Raw genomic sequence first — 16,068 nt, 5'->3', positions numbered from 1 at the left:
GATATTTTAGGGTTGCTTCTCCACTGGAGTGGTAGTACAGTGTAAGTATGTTTGCATTTGTTTTGCTGTTGGGGGTCCAAACATTTATAATAACTTTAGAGACCTCTGGTCGTTAGAATTTACTAATGTTATATCATAAGATGTAACTCCGTAAGATGGAGTAATCTTTTTCTGAACCTGAAAACTTGTAGAAAAGCAATGTATTTTTTCCAGTTTTGATATTTTTCCTTTGTTTTTAAAAATACCATAAGATTTAATGGTGGTGGCTGAAGAGTCAGTTTGATTTATTGTACAACCACTTCTTTTACGACGTCTCTTCTGTTTCCAAGAAGATTTCTGAGAGTTAAAATTTCTTTTCTTTTTAAAGGGATTTTAGACTTCATGGTTCAAATCAGCATTCTAAAAACCACAATGTTGCTTGCAATCTGTGATAACAATGTGTCTGTTAACTACTGAAACAGTAACTCCAAAAATATGAAATAATACTTTACTTCTCTAAATTTGGGAAGTTTTTAAGGGAATCTTCTATGTGATTACTGTTGTAGGTGAATTCAATTGTTATTGCTGGATTAATCTATATCAATTCTCTAACCCTTTTGAAAACCCCGTATAAACATCTTAGCTGTCAGTTTTGGGGTGGGGAGTTGTTTACAAAATCACTAATAAATTTAAGTTTAGGAGTAAGGCCTAGTCCTTTTTTATTTTGTTATCTTAGTCACTAACTCATTCTAGAATTCATGTTTTGGTGGATGCATCTAATAAACTAAGTGACAGTTTAGTGGCCGCCCTTTTTTTTGCATTAATTGATATTTTAGTGCTCCTCAGAAGCAGAGAGCATTGCAGTGTCACCTCACCGCTGTTGGTAACTCCCAAGCTCTCCATTCATATTAGCAAAATAATAACTACTTAGCCAGTATGCTTTGATATATCAAGTTTTTCCAGAATATCTTCATTCTGTTTTATTTCCACCCAAGCAGAATTTAAGATGACTCTCTATGGCAAATGATTTTTAACCAAGCAACAATAATGAAAACCCAGATTTGTTATCTTAATGTTAAATTATTCTTTCATGTCTCTCACAAAACTCAGAAATCTCAACTTGGCTCTGTAAATTTAAATTTGAATTCTAACTGCTAGGTGGTGTTTGGTTTTTGTATATATTATTAAGATCTCTCCCCAGATGACTTCTTCCCTTGCTTATGCTGTTCAGGCTGAAAAAATGTGCAGTGAGCTGTGATGCTGAGCGTTAAGGTTCCATAAGCCTTACAGTGGAATAACCTTTTTGTGTGTTATTCCTTCTCCCTTAACCTAAATAAAATATTTTTCAGCATCCTATTGTTTTTGCTCCATTTTTTGTGTGGAACCATGTTCTAAATCCTCATTGTACTGTAGGATATAATGAACTCTTTAAGTGTTCAGTGAAGTACTTAACTCTGGCATGACCTAGTTAATGATAGAATTGTAAGTGCCTTCCATCTGAATGTAATACAATAAAAAATCAATTATATGATTGCATTTCATTAATTTTTTTCCAGTACCTTCCGTTGTCTTATATAATGCTCTTCATGCATTTAGACATAAGAACTGATTTTTGGTTACATACTTTCATGTCTATGTTTACTCCAGATAAAGTTTGCAAGGTAGGGCTTGGCCCAAAAGGAGGACAGTTATCTACTGAAAGATTATGATATATTGAAGCTTTGGTTTTTTGAAGTACTTGCAAGATTGAATGTGATGGTTTTAGTCCAGAGAGTCAAAGTGTGTGTGTTTCTGTTTTTTTAATTACAGTTGACTCTAGGAAATATTACTCTGTTATATATTTTTTTTTTCCTTCTGGCGTGTTTTGTTGCTTGCTTATTCTATCCCCATCCTCAGTTTCCATTCTAGCCCATAATTCTATGGTATGCGTTATAAGAAAAAGTAAGCCTTGTAGGGAAACAGTTGCTTTATAGCAATAACTTACAAGTTTCCTTGCTTTCTACCTCCTGCCCCTGAAATTCATTTAGAGATGATGATGGACTAGCTAGCAGTAATAGAAATTCTTTCCATGTTTTAAATAAAAGAATTCTCAGGTGAAATTTGCAGATGATTAGGAAAATTATAGAAGAATTTAAATTTTTTTTCAGTCTATGCATCTGCATGTGAATCTGTTTAACTTTTGCATAGCATAACTGTATTCCTTAAATTTTATCTTCTTTTTTTTTTTTTTCATTCTGTATTGCAGCAACTTTATAGAAAAAAGCCAGGGTTGGCTGTTACATGTGCAAAGGTACCTCAGAATATGGACAAAAATCGATACAAAGATGTTCTACCTTGTGAGTATTAAGTACAGACTTTCTGCCTTTTTGGTTTTGGCCTCTAAATGATACTTTATAGAACTGTTGTATTGCACTTCTGAACTTTACGATTAAAGATTCCATTACATAACCAGAGTTATATAACTGTTCATTTTATAAAAGGTGATTTATTTTGCTTTGTACCCTGCTGTTTGTGTGTTTGCAGTTCCTATGTTTGACTTAAAAGGGTGTGATAAAGCATGCCCCTCAGCTGTTAATTTGATTCCCTCTTTATTTTTTTTTTTTTGTGTGCAGATGATGCCACAAGGATAATATTGCAGGGAGAAGAAGATTACATTAATGCGAATTATGTGAATGTAAGTCAGAAACCTCCATATGCACAATTTCTATATTACAATAGCAGACTAGACTTGGTCTTTTTAAGGTATAAAGGGCTTACATTTGATATTTTGGGGGGTTTCATAAACAGTGTAAAAGATGTCTCTTGTGAAATAAGTAGCCATCCCAACAGACAGCGGATTAAAGCACACAGAATCCATTAGGATATGCACAGGGTCTTTAGCCAATAAAAATCGTTTATATTTTCATATACTGCATCACATAATTTGGTGGGATTTAATGTTTATCTGCTTATGTAGACCTGAGAAAATGAGTAACATTCCAACTTGAGAAAATGAGTAACACTTGAAACTAAGCTTAAATTTTTATGTTTTTGTTAAGGAAGGTTGCTTTCAATTTTTTCTTTGTGGTTGCCAATAGTCATAAATTCATTTCATGAAGTGTTTAAATCTCTTTCGTAGCTTTTTCTTAGTTACTGAAAGTTTTTTCATGTTGAAGGACAGTCTTGTAGAATAAGAATATTTTAGCATTGCTTAAAACAGATCTGTTACCAGCTTTGGCTTCTGAATAAATTCCACAGGATCGCAGGAAACAATTGAGCCGTTCTTGTTTGTTGGATATGTTTTCCAATGTGTTGTTTTTCCCATAGTCTTCTATTGTATATTTAAAATATGTATCTTCTAAAATTTGCTTGCTGATTTTGAATATTTAGGACCAATCTTTTCAAATTGTGGATGAAATTGTCATCTTGATCCAATTCAGATCAATAGCTCCTTCTGTAGAGTGTTTTTGTCTTTATTTTGCAAATGCTTAGATTTTTCTCATATAGCTCAAAACCAAGCCTTTCCCTCTAGAATCGCTTATGGCCTACCAGCCATGCTATCATGGGTCCAGATGAGAAACCAGAGATCGGATTGCCATAATCATGTGTAGACTGGGAGGCAGGGAAAAGGAGGGGAAATGGGCAGATGAATATATGTTTCTGTGTCAGATTCATATGTAAAACACCTAAATCACAAAATGAACTATGAACTGACCCTGTCTAGTACCAGGTAATACAAAACTTTTGCTAGTGTACCTTTGCTACACTTTGCAATTATTCCTTACTGAATATTAAAGAAAATTTAGAATGCTTTTCAGCTTCAAATTTTCAAATTTATTTTCAAATCACTATTAAACAACTGTTCCTAGTTCAGGATTAAGGAGTGTAGTATCTATAATATTTCTGTCTATGTACCTTCTTAGCGCTTAGGCCAGCTTTGTAGATACTTCACTGTAAAATTAAATGCCAAATTGGGAGCTTCTAGAACAAGATTAGATAGAGGGATTCTCTTGACAGAAGTACTGAATAAAGCAAGAAATCTGAATAGCATGAAGCCACCATGCTAACAGGCACATTGCCATCTGCTTTTTAACATAATGTGGTAATGAAGCTTTTTTTGAGATAAATATCTTAGGTCAGTGCAATGTAAGAGGGCTTTTTTAGTAGTGAACTGCATGTTTCTGCAGTTAATATATAGTGTAGAGGGGGAATAAACATCAAGCACACTTAGCTTTAAAACAAAGAAGGAAATGCCAACATGGGATGGACAGGTGTGAACTGGACTCTACTCAGTGGGTACAGTGTAGGAGGTGGATCCTTTCGGTGGAGTTGTCACTGCCATCTTCCATATATGAATACCTGGCTTTCTTCATGCTAGAGGGACACTTCATTTCAATTCAAGTCAAATCAATTCAAATTATTTCAATTCAAATAAAGGCTTATCATTTTTAATGGAACAAAAACAGTAATTGGCACACATCCAGGTACAGCTAGACTTACAACCAAGCAAATAGGTGCAGGTTACAGGATACCTAGCTGTTGGCAGTAGCATTCAGAAGAGGTTTTTGTTTTGTTTTGTTTTTACTAGAGAAGGCCAAAGTGGGTGAAGCCGGAAAAGATTTTTACCCTCTTCATAATATCAGTAACACAACATTGGAGTTGAATGGTTATCTTTGCAATTAAATAGGTATCCTGTTATTTGGGAGATCTTAGAGTTTTTGTACTGTGCTTGTTACTTTGAAGGTGATTTCCACCTGAGTTAAAAATACTGATTTGTACAGAACTGTAAAGTAAAAAAAAGACATACATGCACAAGTACAAAGTTGCAGCTTACATTTTTTGACGTTTTAAATTAATTATTCAGAGATTATCAAATATCAAATTATGATCTTGATAATCTTATTAGCTTACTTTCGTAATCTTTTTCTCAACTTCCTCTGTATGAAAGAAATGCTGAATGAAACAATAGCACTTCATTAGTGAGAGCAAACTTTACATTAGGCTTTGCTTTCTCTTTACAGATGGAAATTCCCACCGTGGGCATTGTGAACAGGTATATTGCTACTCAAGGGCCTCTTCCACACACATGTGCGCATTTCTGGCAAGTAGTCTGGGATCACAAGTTATCGCTGATCATTATGTTAACAACTCTCACTGAACGAGGGCGGGTGAGTGTGTTCGGATACTTTGTATACTGAAGAGCTATACTATACCTTTAAGCTTCTTTTCCACTGTTGATTAAATGACCCCCCAAAAGGCCAGCTTGTTGTGCTGAATCTTTTCTCTGAAGGCCAGGCTTTCTGAATTGCTTAGAGGAACAGATGCTCCCTGTTTGGTTTGTTTTGCTATGCTGCTTTAAAAATAAACAAATGTACAAACTAGCTGTCTGATAAATGGAAATCACTACATTGACTCCCGTCCTGCTGTTCAACCAAACACTGCGTGCTGCCCTGCCACTGAGAGACCCGAGTTCCACGTTGTGGGTGCTCTCCCAAGCAATTCAGCTGACATGTCTGGAAGTGTTGAGCAGGCTGAGCAAAACTTACTTGCAATTTGGCTCAAGACTGGAATCTGCCATTTTAATAGCTATTAATTTTAGCATGCTGATCATCAGAATTTAGGCTACTTAATTTTATTTGTTGTATATTCTCTACCTTAAAATTGCTTTGGTATCTCTGTTAATTCTGTTCACATAGGTTCTCACATTCCATTGATTTCAATTTAATACAGGGAAAATTAAAGCAGTGTCTGGTGTGTTCTGTTGCATTTTGATTTAATACATCTATTCTAGTTTTAAAAGTGAAGTTGTTAGATTGACATATGTAAAGTGGTTGCTTTTAAAGTTCTCGAATCTGAAAACTGAACAGTTCTTAAGATGTGGAGAAATTAATGACTTCTGTATGTTATAGTCTTTATCTGTATTTCCTATGTGATCTATCCTGCACTATCAAATTTATCTTGCATCCCAGTCAAAAAACGATAATTTTAGAAAGCAGGTTATTTGCAAGTGAATATTTGAAGTCCTAGACAGCGTAAAAATTGAGAGGTAAGTAGCATTACTTAAAAAAGATGGGGGGGGGGGGGGGGAAATGAGGTAATTCCTCAGTAAAATGTGTGTAAGATGCATGGAAACTGCAAAGTAACAGATTTTACCTGTGGTTAGATTACATAGTTATTCACAGGGTCAGATATTATTGAACATCCTCTGGCATCCCCTCATCTTTCCTCTGTATTACAGTACAAATAGCTTCCTGCTTCCCTTTTCCTGTTGAGTTGAGGAAAAGTATGGGTCAGTACTTTTCTATAATGTGCCCAGTGGGTGGGAACCGTCAAGATAATTTGCTGCTAACCTCTAACTGTCTTGCTTTTTGCATTTATATATCACACTCCCCACCCCAGCCCTGCGCCCGCCCTCCCCCCCCCCCCCCACCAGCTTTCATTACTATCTATTTTCTGGCCAGTTTGTAGTGAATTTTCAGGGATAGCAAAAGATTTGTTCTTGATAGAGTAACCCCACTGCCAAATGTCAAGCTTTTTCCCAAACTCTGGAGGCTTTATAGTCTAGAATATCTCTTTTGAATGATGTTACAAGATTTGTATCACAGCAGAAGGAACTTTTTTTTTCTGATAATGTTTCTTTTTAGAGATGGCTGTGCTATTTAAATTTAAAGGAAAAACTATTTCAGATAGACAACTGTAGTAAAATTTTTAGGTCAAAATTTGGCTAAATATTTTTTTGGGGAAACTGAGTCCTAAAATAGGAAGAATGAAGAAATTTTAACATTTCAGAATTTCCAACTGCAACCACTGTGTGTTAGTTCCAAAAAATTACTTGTACAAGCAATGTCATTAAGTAGATAAGGACTCCAAATTAACAAAAGGTGAAACACGAACAGATTAGGAATACCAGTTTGGGGCTGTGGGGTTGTTTAGGGTTTTTTTCTTTTTGTGGGTTTTTTTTATTATTAGATAATAAAAATTTTTAAAATGTGTAGGCAGTAGAAAGGACAGTTATATCTTGGCTGTTTTATTGTTGCGTGTGGGTGTGCACGCATGCACACCCCCACCCCTAAAAGAAAATTGGATTAGTTTCAAGTACAGTGTCTGGGGAGTTGTTTCAACATGGTTTCATGTGATTCCCTTGCATTTTCTTGTAGCCCAGCTAGATTTTTTTTCTGCCTCCTCCCTCCCCTCCCCCCCCGATGGTCCTCCACAGGACCTTCCCCAAATTTTTCAAGTTGCTCTTACACTGACATGTATTTTATTGTTTCTGCATCTATGCTAAGATCTGACTGTTACATTCTCATGAAAAACAAGGTCTGTTAAAGGTTTCTTCACTACGGGGTTTGGAGTTTGCTCTATTACTTTCTTTTTGTAAAGTATCATTTAAAATTACAGTACAATTCAACCATGTTTTATATAGCTTTTTAATCTGCCAAAATGGATGCATGGTTTTGGACTGTATTTTGGAGAAATAAATATTTAAATTTTCTTGTTTTAATCATCTCAAACGTGGAAGAAAACAAAGACTTAGAAGTGGTCATTGTGCGTTTATGATGAGATATTTTTTGGAGAGAATTGTCTGCTTTTAATAACGTTTTCATAGAGCTGATATATTTTTTTTTCCATTTTTAAAGTTCATTCTATATTAAAACCATGTAGAAAAACTAGACTAGCCATTCACGACCTCTTCTGTAGCTAAGAAAATTGGCAGTGCTCTGTTTCATTGAGTTAAGGTCAGCTCTGATCACAGGACCCAAGATTGCACCCCTCTCCCTTCTTTCTTTCTAGAAAGCACATGCAGATTTTTGACCTATAACGCTCTCTCCAAACCACTTCTGCTGCTAAAACTAAGTTAACAAGCCTGCTTTGATATGGCTGACTTCATACAGATATGTCCAGATGTCACTGCCTGCCACTTCTAATTCTGGCAGTCCGTATTTGCTCTATGCAGTGCCTAGCTTCTAATGTATTTGAGGAACTATTTTCTCTATAAGTGAGCAAGTTTTGTTCCAAAATATTTGTGAAAATATAACTCCCTGGGAAAGTATAGAAGCATGCTACCATCCCCCCCACCCCCTGCCCAACTTAAGAGCGGTTACTAAGAGAGGAAAATTCTAAAATTTGTATGAAGCTGAACATAATTTTAAAGCTAATCAGTGTCTTCCAGGGAAGCTTAACCAGGTTGCCTTGTGCAATTCAAAAGCAGTGTATTCACTGCACAGCAGAGGTGTTGCTAAGGAGCAACCTGACAAAACATATAAAAGGCAGCAGCTTTAACTAAACTGGAGACTACATCCACAGCATGCCAAACTCCTTTTATGCATGCTGTATCTTCCTGCTCCAGTGAAGCTCCTTGCAGTTGCCTGGAGAAAAATTCATCACAGTGCAAGATGCTGGTGGCAACTCCTATAAAGGTTTCTGTATAGTGCTTTGAGCAACTTATTTGCTTTAGGGCTATCGTAGTGCATAGTACTGAGAGAAAACCTGGACTCGCATATTCCAATCTTTCCTGCTCTTTCTGTTGACGTAGTGTCTGGCAGCATTTACCTCTTTGCAAATGACATCTTACGACTACTTCGTAAAACTGTATACTGGTCTCAGGTTGAGTTTTCCACTGCAGTGTTGGGTAATACATAGTCGCTCTGATTCAGTTCAGTGTTTGTGACTGAATGTGAATAAGAAATGTGTTCACTTGACTCTGCCCTGCTTTTCAAATCAAACCATTTGAGTAGAGCAGTAAAGAGAAGTAGATGCCAGAAGGATTGTTGGTGTTGAAGTGTAAATTCTCCAGAAAGTGGGAGAAGTGCTAGATTGGTCTGCCTGTCCATACAGACAACCTGTAGAGGCTGGGTCTTTTTAGCAGCTGGAAATTTGAGTCAGGGAAGGAGGAGAAACTGAGTCTCTGCCACTGACTCTGTAAAGAACATAAGGTGAGTTTGTCGGCATGATTGGTGGTACTGTTAGCATAAAGGGTCTTTGTTGTCAGGGTTCTGATTTGAAATGAGAGAGAATAGAGGGAAATTCTGGTTGTGTAGTGTATTGCAGAAGGGGACACAAGTAGGGGTGTGCATAAGGAGGGCTATATGACTGAAGTGGTACACTAGGAAAGCTACCTTGGCAATGGTGCTTTTGTAATGATACTGATGGGTCAAGATCACGTTTGTCAAAGCCAACAAAAGGATGTTCTTGTAGTTGAGTGAGAACCTCTCCTTCTATTTTTCTCTCTCCCTTTCCTTTCAGAGGAAAGGGATGTTCTCATTCAAAATAACCATCCTGATGCATCTCATCCAAATGAAAAATTCGTAACTCCTTTAAAAGGCCCCTTCAGAATATGTATTAAGTATTTTTTCCTGAGCAATCATGATCAGGGCTTTTCAGCTGATTGAAATGGGTGGTAAAGCCATTCCTTGCCAGAACACAGAAACAACAATCCCAGGTCACCAGTGTATCACAGGTTTTCACAGAAAGGCATGTTCCCTTCTCTGTCCACACTTGCTGATACACCTATCTCATTTAACAGGGTTTCTTAACACCTCTGGAACTGTGTGTAACGGTTGAAGGGACACACTAGTTAATTATAAGACTTCCTTGTACTTACTTGGATGCACACAAGCACCCACTAAAGTTAATGGCATTAATGTCACTGAGCCTGGACACTAGAATTCTGTCTTCAAAGAGTATCTCACTTTTAGTATATTTAAATACACATATATGTAATAAAGTGTGTCTTTTGGAGGCGATACCACTGTTCATGTGAGTTTTCAAAGTAGCACTTAAAATATCTGAAGCCCAGCTTGTATTTTTCTGAAACAAATTTCACCAACTTAAGAATTGCTTTGCAAAAAGGATTTTGCAAAATATTTTTGAACTAACAAAAATATAGATTTGATTTTTTTTCAGAGGTTAAACAGCAAGTATTGCACTTCAAGGTTGTAAATAATGTCAAAAGTGATGGTGTTACGCATGTAAAAAACAAGTCAACGTTGTTTCATAAAATCTAAGAATAATTTAAGGTTAGAAGGAGCTTCTGGAGGTATCTGGTCAAATCCTCTGCTCAAGGCAGGGCTAGCTTTGAAGTTTATTCAGGTTGCACAGGGTAATGTCAGTGAAGCTTCGATTATTTCCATAGACGGAGATTCCACAGCCTCTTAAGACAGCTTGTTTCAATATTTGACTAATCCTCACTAAAATTGTTTTTCCCATATCTAATCATAATTGCTTGCTTTTCACCTTTTGTCAGTTGCCACTTATCCTTTCAGTATGCACCTCCAAGAAAAGTCTGGCTCTCTGTTCCCTATGACCTGCTATTAGGTACCTGAAGAGTAATAAATTTCCCCCTACACTTTTCCTAAGACGGAACAAATCCACCTATTTCTCCTCCTATGTCATGCTTTGAATAGTTGTTTTCTTAGATGGCTGTGAAGGAATACCAGACAATGTTTTCATCTTGCACTCAGTTTACTTGGATTTTTATTACAAATGACTAAAATACAAGTTTATAGAGAATTTGGCCTGTGGTGTCCTGTGAATTTCCAATTTCGATGCAAAGACCTCATCAACAAACAATCATAGTTTTTATGCTGCTCTTTGAATTACCTGAAGAACAGGGGAAAGTTAGGATATGGAAGAGTGTGTTTCAGTTCTTGATATTTGCTTGATTTTGTTTTGTCTTTACAGACCAAATGTCATCAGTATTGGCCTGATCCCCCAGATGTAATGGAATATGGCAACTTTCGTGTCAGATGCCAGTCTGAAGATTGTACAATTGCATATGTTGTTAGGGAAATGGTGATTACGAATGTTAAGGTAAGTGCATGTTGTCTTAATACGTATATATGTAATAGTGTGTCTTTGGGGGCCATACCATTGTTCATATGAGATTTCAAAGTAGCACGTAAATATCTGAAGCCCAGCTTGTATTTTTCTGAAACAAATTTCACCAGCTTCTAAGCAAGCTGAATGAATATGCGTATATGCTTGTGTGTACAGATGGGTAGATACAGACTTTGTGTGTGTATATATGCACATGTATTTACTTTTTTATTTAAAAAAATGTCAATCAAGATAGTGTAATTGATTCTTTAGAGGTTCCTCAAAGGCAAACTTTAAGTGAAATATAAGTTCGTTAGCTCTTTAAAATACTAGGAATAAACCCCACACATAATAAATCCCTCGCCTTTTTTTTTTTCCTTTTTTTCTGCTATCTAACTGTGTTCTTTCAAGGATGGAATATGGGTCACTTGGTTAGTGGCACATGTGGCTAGAATAGCTAGCAGGAAAGTGAATTGCAATAATATAGTTTTGGGAGAAGATGCAGAATCTCACCAGTTCCTTTTCATCATCCTTAATCAGATTTTTAAAAAGAAGAAACCTTTATATATCTCAATTTGAATGTGCTCACTTTATGTAACTTACTTGCATTCCTTATCTGTTAATATTTTATGCTAGTGAAAGGGTTATAAAGCAAAGTGAAGTATGCAGAATACTTCCTACATATGAGCTTGTGTTGCGAAATTTGTTTGGATCACATCCAGGCTATCAAAACTGGAGTTTAGTGGATGAGGTTTCACTTCTGTTTCCAAGTTGTTCTACATTTCTTACGTGATTTATCTCCATTTCTTTTCCAAAATTCTGTGGTTGCAAAATGTCTTCTGAAAAGATGAAGGCTTTGTGCTATCATAAGATAGCTGTGTAAGAAATCACTGTGTACTGACTAAATGCTAATTTAGAGTTGTAGTACTAGTCAGCAATCACTCCTCTTTCTAACTCTTATGGAATTCATTACTGTGTAATTAAGCAGGTTTTAGTGATACTAGAGTTACTACTAGTAATTAAGAAGAAAATATTAGTTTTGAAATGTAACATTTTTAGTCGATGTTCTTACACCAAGATGACAATCCTTTAGTCTCATGAATTTATAACCGAATCTATCACTTGACAGTGCATCCAATATTTGCTTTAATATGATTCAGATTTCCTTTGTAGTCATAATCATGAGAGATGCTGGTACTTGTTCTATTCAAACATCTTTCAGTTATGATGGTTTGCACTGTTTCCAATGCTAGTTATGGGCCATCAGGTCAAGGAGTAGTAATGATTTCAGTTCTGCTTTTCTGACAATTAGCTTGAAAGGATATATTTGAATGTCATTGCAAAAGTGTACGTTAAAGCAGTACTGCAGAGAATATGTAGAAGAACTTTTATTCCCTGCCATTCAAATTAGTTTAAATTAACTTTTTGTAACTTTTAATTTAGACCCTCCTCAGATGCTTGTTCTCACAAATATGTGTTTGTATTTTAGAATAGTATTTCTGGGTTAGTATTTATCAAATAGTTAAATTTTTGAGTAAGCTTACCAGTGGTTGTACTTAAAGTATGTGTTTTTATTTCAGGTCTACTTACTGGCATGTAATAAGGAAAAATTCTAGTGAAAATAAGGCAGTTGGCCTTTTTCACATAAGTTAATTCCTTTTGAGATAAAGGCTGTGCAAGAGCTTAGTGTGCCTTTCTTGACATGTTCGTAGATGTGAAAATCAGATGAGGATCTTGTACTGTGTAAATTCTCATGCTAGCAAATGGTTGAAAACACTTTAAGTGGGAGGGCATATACTTGTGTAGATTTTTGTCTTCATTGACAAAATGGCATGATTTTTAATGTATGATAAAGCTAGTCCTGAGTGGGTGGTTTGGAGGGGGATGCAACTTGCTTGTTTGTCTTTTCAGTAAAGACAAGATTATACACTTAAATAGAGTGGCAGTACTCAGGAGAATACTCAACATCCAGCTGCTCCATAAAGTAAAAAAAAATATGACCCTAAAAATTGAAAACTGTGCATTTGGTGTTTCAGCCTGAAATAGGAACCTGTGTAGTTTGTTAAAACATAGTAAAAGAACTCACTGCAACATTGATGTATCTCCTAGTTTTACATGTCATTTGAGCTGCTTTTCTAAAGCTGACCAAATGTATTCTTTTAAGAGGGTTTCTGTGGTTAAGAGTAGACTTCGCGAAGCTTTCTGTGTACTGTCTCCTGCAAATGTTGTTCTGTTATTGGAAGACTACAGGAAAAGTCATCTGAAATCAAACTAGGATTTTATTATTCCCTGAACTAATGTGAGCATCATTGCACTGGTCTTTATGAAGGCAATCAGCCTTTAATAGCAAGATTGATAAAGTTCTGAAAGTGTCACAAAAGACTTTATTTCTATTGGGAAAGCACATTTTTGGAAGATTTTCCTGTGCATTAAGGTGCACAGACTCCAAATCTGCCTTTAGAGAAAACCAGCTCATAAGAGAATTTTGTGAAATGAGACCCTTGGGCTTTTATTCATGTATGTTCAGAAGGCTTGAGGAAAAACAAGCTTTTGAGGGTGTTTTCTGACTCACTTTATCGTAATGCTTCTTTACTTGTAATTGAAGATCAGCAAATGGTTGCAAATCAATGAAAGTCTCATGAAATGAAATATGGATTAATTTCCTGCCTTGCCTTTTCAAAAGCAAGAGTGAAATCTACCCTATAGCAAAAATGAAGGAAAAGCATTACATTAAAAAAAAAAAAAGGAAAAAAAAGAAAAACTTCTTTTTCATCATTGACAAAATAGAATGGGAAGCCTAAAGAAAACTTTCATTCAATTTCCTTCAAAGTTATTGCCTTGTAGCATATCATTGATGCCCAATTTCATCCAAGTATGTTTTGAACAAATTTTTTTTGCTGTTTTCCCCTGTTTTTAAACAAGCATTTGTGTTGGTTTGAATTGTGTGTGACTAGGACCCGCTTGTGGAACTTTCCACAGCTGTGGAGACAATACTTGCAAAAGCATATTACTCACAGAACCTGAAGAATTGTCAGAAGAAAATATTGCAGGCTTTTTTCATTCTGCTGCATCTTATATTAGTTGTTTCCCAAGTGCCCTGTCATTTTTCCACCTGACTTGTTTTATTAACTAAAATAAATCATTCAATCAAAAATAAAAGAATTCAAGATGTTAAAAAAACTGATTTAATTTCACTCTGTAAAGACAAGTTATACCATTGCTATAATAAGGAGTGAACACCAGAAGAGAGAGCACTGTCACCTTATAAATAATCCAAGTGAGGATGATTAATTACGACAATTCCTTGTGTCATAAGGTGGACTGTTTAGCATGATGGTGCAGACAGTAACAATGCAAATAGAGGGAGGCTGGGAGAGAAGGTTCTTTCTAATTTAAAAGCTATCACTTTTCAGGGCATCACAATGATGGAAAAGATGGTTTGAAGAAAAAGAAAACAAATATATACATCAAGTCAAACCAATTAAAAAATAAGCATAAATTCATTTTACTAATGAACAGTATTGCTGTTTGCTAAAGGGATGTAAAATTACGAGGCTAAGAATGACTGTTTTTAAGTATGAGCAATATGCAGGCCTTCTAGGGGCTGTGCTAAATTGATGTTAGATCAGTCAAAGGCAACAATGTAAATGACTACACTGCCAGCACTTTCTGTTATAAACAGCTGAAAATAGGGTCTTTGTAATTTTGACAGAGCTTAACTGTCTGGTCTGAGGCTTTCCATGCCATTTGTCTTCCTTCCAAGATACATTTTATACAACAGTTTGTGAGAGAAATGTTGATTTTGCTGATGTTAAAGATTATCTTAAATTTTCCTACTGACACTCTTTGCTTCTATGCATTGAACAAGACTTTGTATTTTCTCTTTCCAAAGAAATCCACATAAATTTGGCTGGTTCATCTTGGCTGTTTTCGAGCAAAATCCAGGATGTTAGCTTAACCCATAACGAAGTTGCATTTTTTCAATAAGGCATCTTGAATTTGCACAGGAATGATAGGTGCAAGTAAGTATTTTCTCTAGCTGACATCTTTGCAGCAGCAGTAAACTTTACTGGAAGGACAGTGACAAATAGCTTGGGACAGATACAATGTCTTGCACCTCTGCAGCTGCCTGCTAAGTAAATGTGGGTCAATGCCCTGAAGCAGCTAAATGTTGGCCAGATGGCTAATGATAAATCAGGGCAAATGCCATAACACAGAACTGTCACTGGAGGCTGTAAGTTGCTCAAACTTCTGTTTTGGATCCACCATTTGGAAGCTGATGTGTGGAAATACGAAACATGCAAATACAGTCGAAACTAGCCCATGTGAAGTGCAAAAAATGTTAAATATTTTTGCAGCATCAAACTGTAAAGTGTCAAGTTAGGCAAATGTAACAACTGGGCAATGAACAATTCTTGGTGTCTTACTTTCTGTATTTTTAGACTTATAAAATGTGAATAGTAGAGCCAGATTTTATAATGATAAAATCTGCATTTGTTAATCATTAGGATGCTACAGTAATGACTGTTATTGAAAATCTCAGTGGGAAATAAATATATCGTGGTAAGGAGTTGAGCCAACTTACAGATAGTAATGGTTGGGAGAACCATTTTGAATGGATGAAGCTGAGAAGCCACCTCTTCATTTTTTGTTACCAGATGTGTACAGAGAAACAGGATCTGGTAGAAATAGCATATTTATATTCAATATTCAATATTCAATAACTGTTTTAACAGAACATGTACATTTGGGCTAATTATGAGCCCAGTAACTATAATTCTAGCTCTTTTTAGGTTATGAGTACTAGATTTTATTAACCATGGTGGTCTTTTAATGCAAGTTATTTCCGTGTGTGATGGTGTTTGGTTGACAGATTTTCTGAATTCAAAAACTGACTTTCATTGAGTATAAACCCTTAAAGACAAAAAAACCCAAAAACCAAAAAAACACACACTTACTGATAGTAAAAATATCTAGATTGTGTCATAGTAATGTTTTTGTGTCTTCTGCATGAAACATAAAAGTATTAGAAAGAATTAGTTTTAACATACGCTAATATATCTAGTGTCTACAACAGAGATTTGGCTTACTAATAGAAAAAGAGGTATTTTAAAATCTTATGCAATTTGAAAAGCTAATGATGTGATCAAGTGTTAAGAATATGAATCATCTTAGAAAAGCTCAGCCAAAAGAATCAAAACTGATGATATTAAAACAGAAATAACTAAAAAAACTGTACTGAAGCTTGAGGAACACTCAGGCTATTTAACAAAGTACATTTGTCTCTGGGAATTG

At 35.7% G+C, this 16,068-nt stretch overlaps 1 protein-coding gene across 5 annotated transcripts in view; it reads left to right on the top strand.

Annotated features, from left to right (window-relative positions):
- The window catches only part of PTPN3 (protein tyrosine phosphatase non-receptor type 3), a 178,911-nt gene that overhangs the window by 153,056 nt on the left and 9,787 nt on the right, over positions 1 to 16,068 (top strand). For all 5 annotated transcript variants that reach the window (XM_026099877.2, XM_064506726.1, XM_064506725.1 and 2 more), the window contains 4 exons: positions 2,225 to 2,315; positions 2,592 to 2,653; positions 4,980 to 5,126; positions 10,639 to 10,767. In XM_026099877.2, coding sequence (XP_025955662.2) covers positions 2,225 to 2,315; positions 2,592 to 2,653; positions 4,980 to 5,126; positions 10,639 to 10,767 — 429 coding nt within the window. The remainder of the gene's footprint in view (positions 1 to 2,224; positions 2,316 to 2,591; positions 2,654 to 4,979; positions 5,127 to 10,638; positions 10,768 to 16,068) is intronic.

Source organism: Dromaius novaehollandiae, chromosome 2, assembly GCF_036370855.1.
Source record: "Dromaius novaehollandiae isolate bDroNov1 chromosome 2, bDroNov1.hap1, whole genome shotgun sequence".
Taxonomy (NCBI): Eukaryota; Metazoa; Chordata; class Aves; order Casuariiformes; family Dromaiidae; genus Dromaius; species Dromaius novaehollandiae.
Note: the sequence above shows the minus strand (reverse complement) of the source record. Positions and strands in the feature narration are given on the sequence as shown.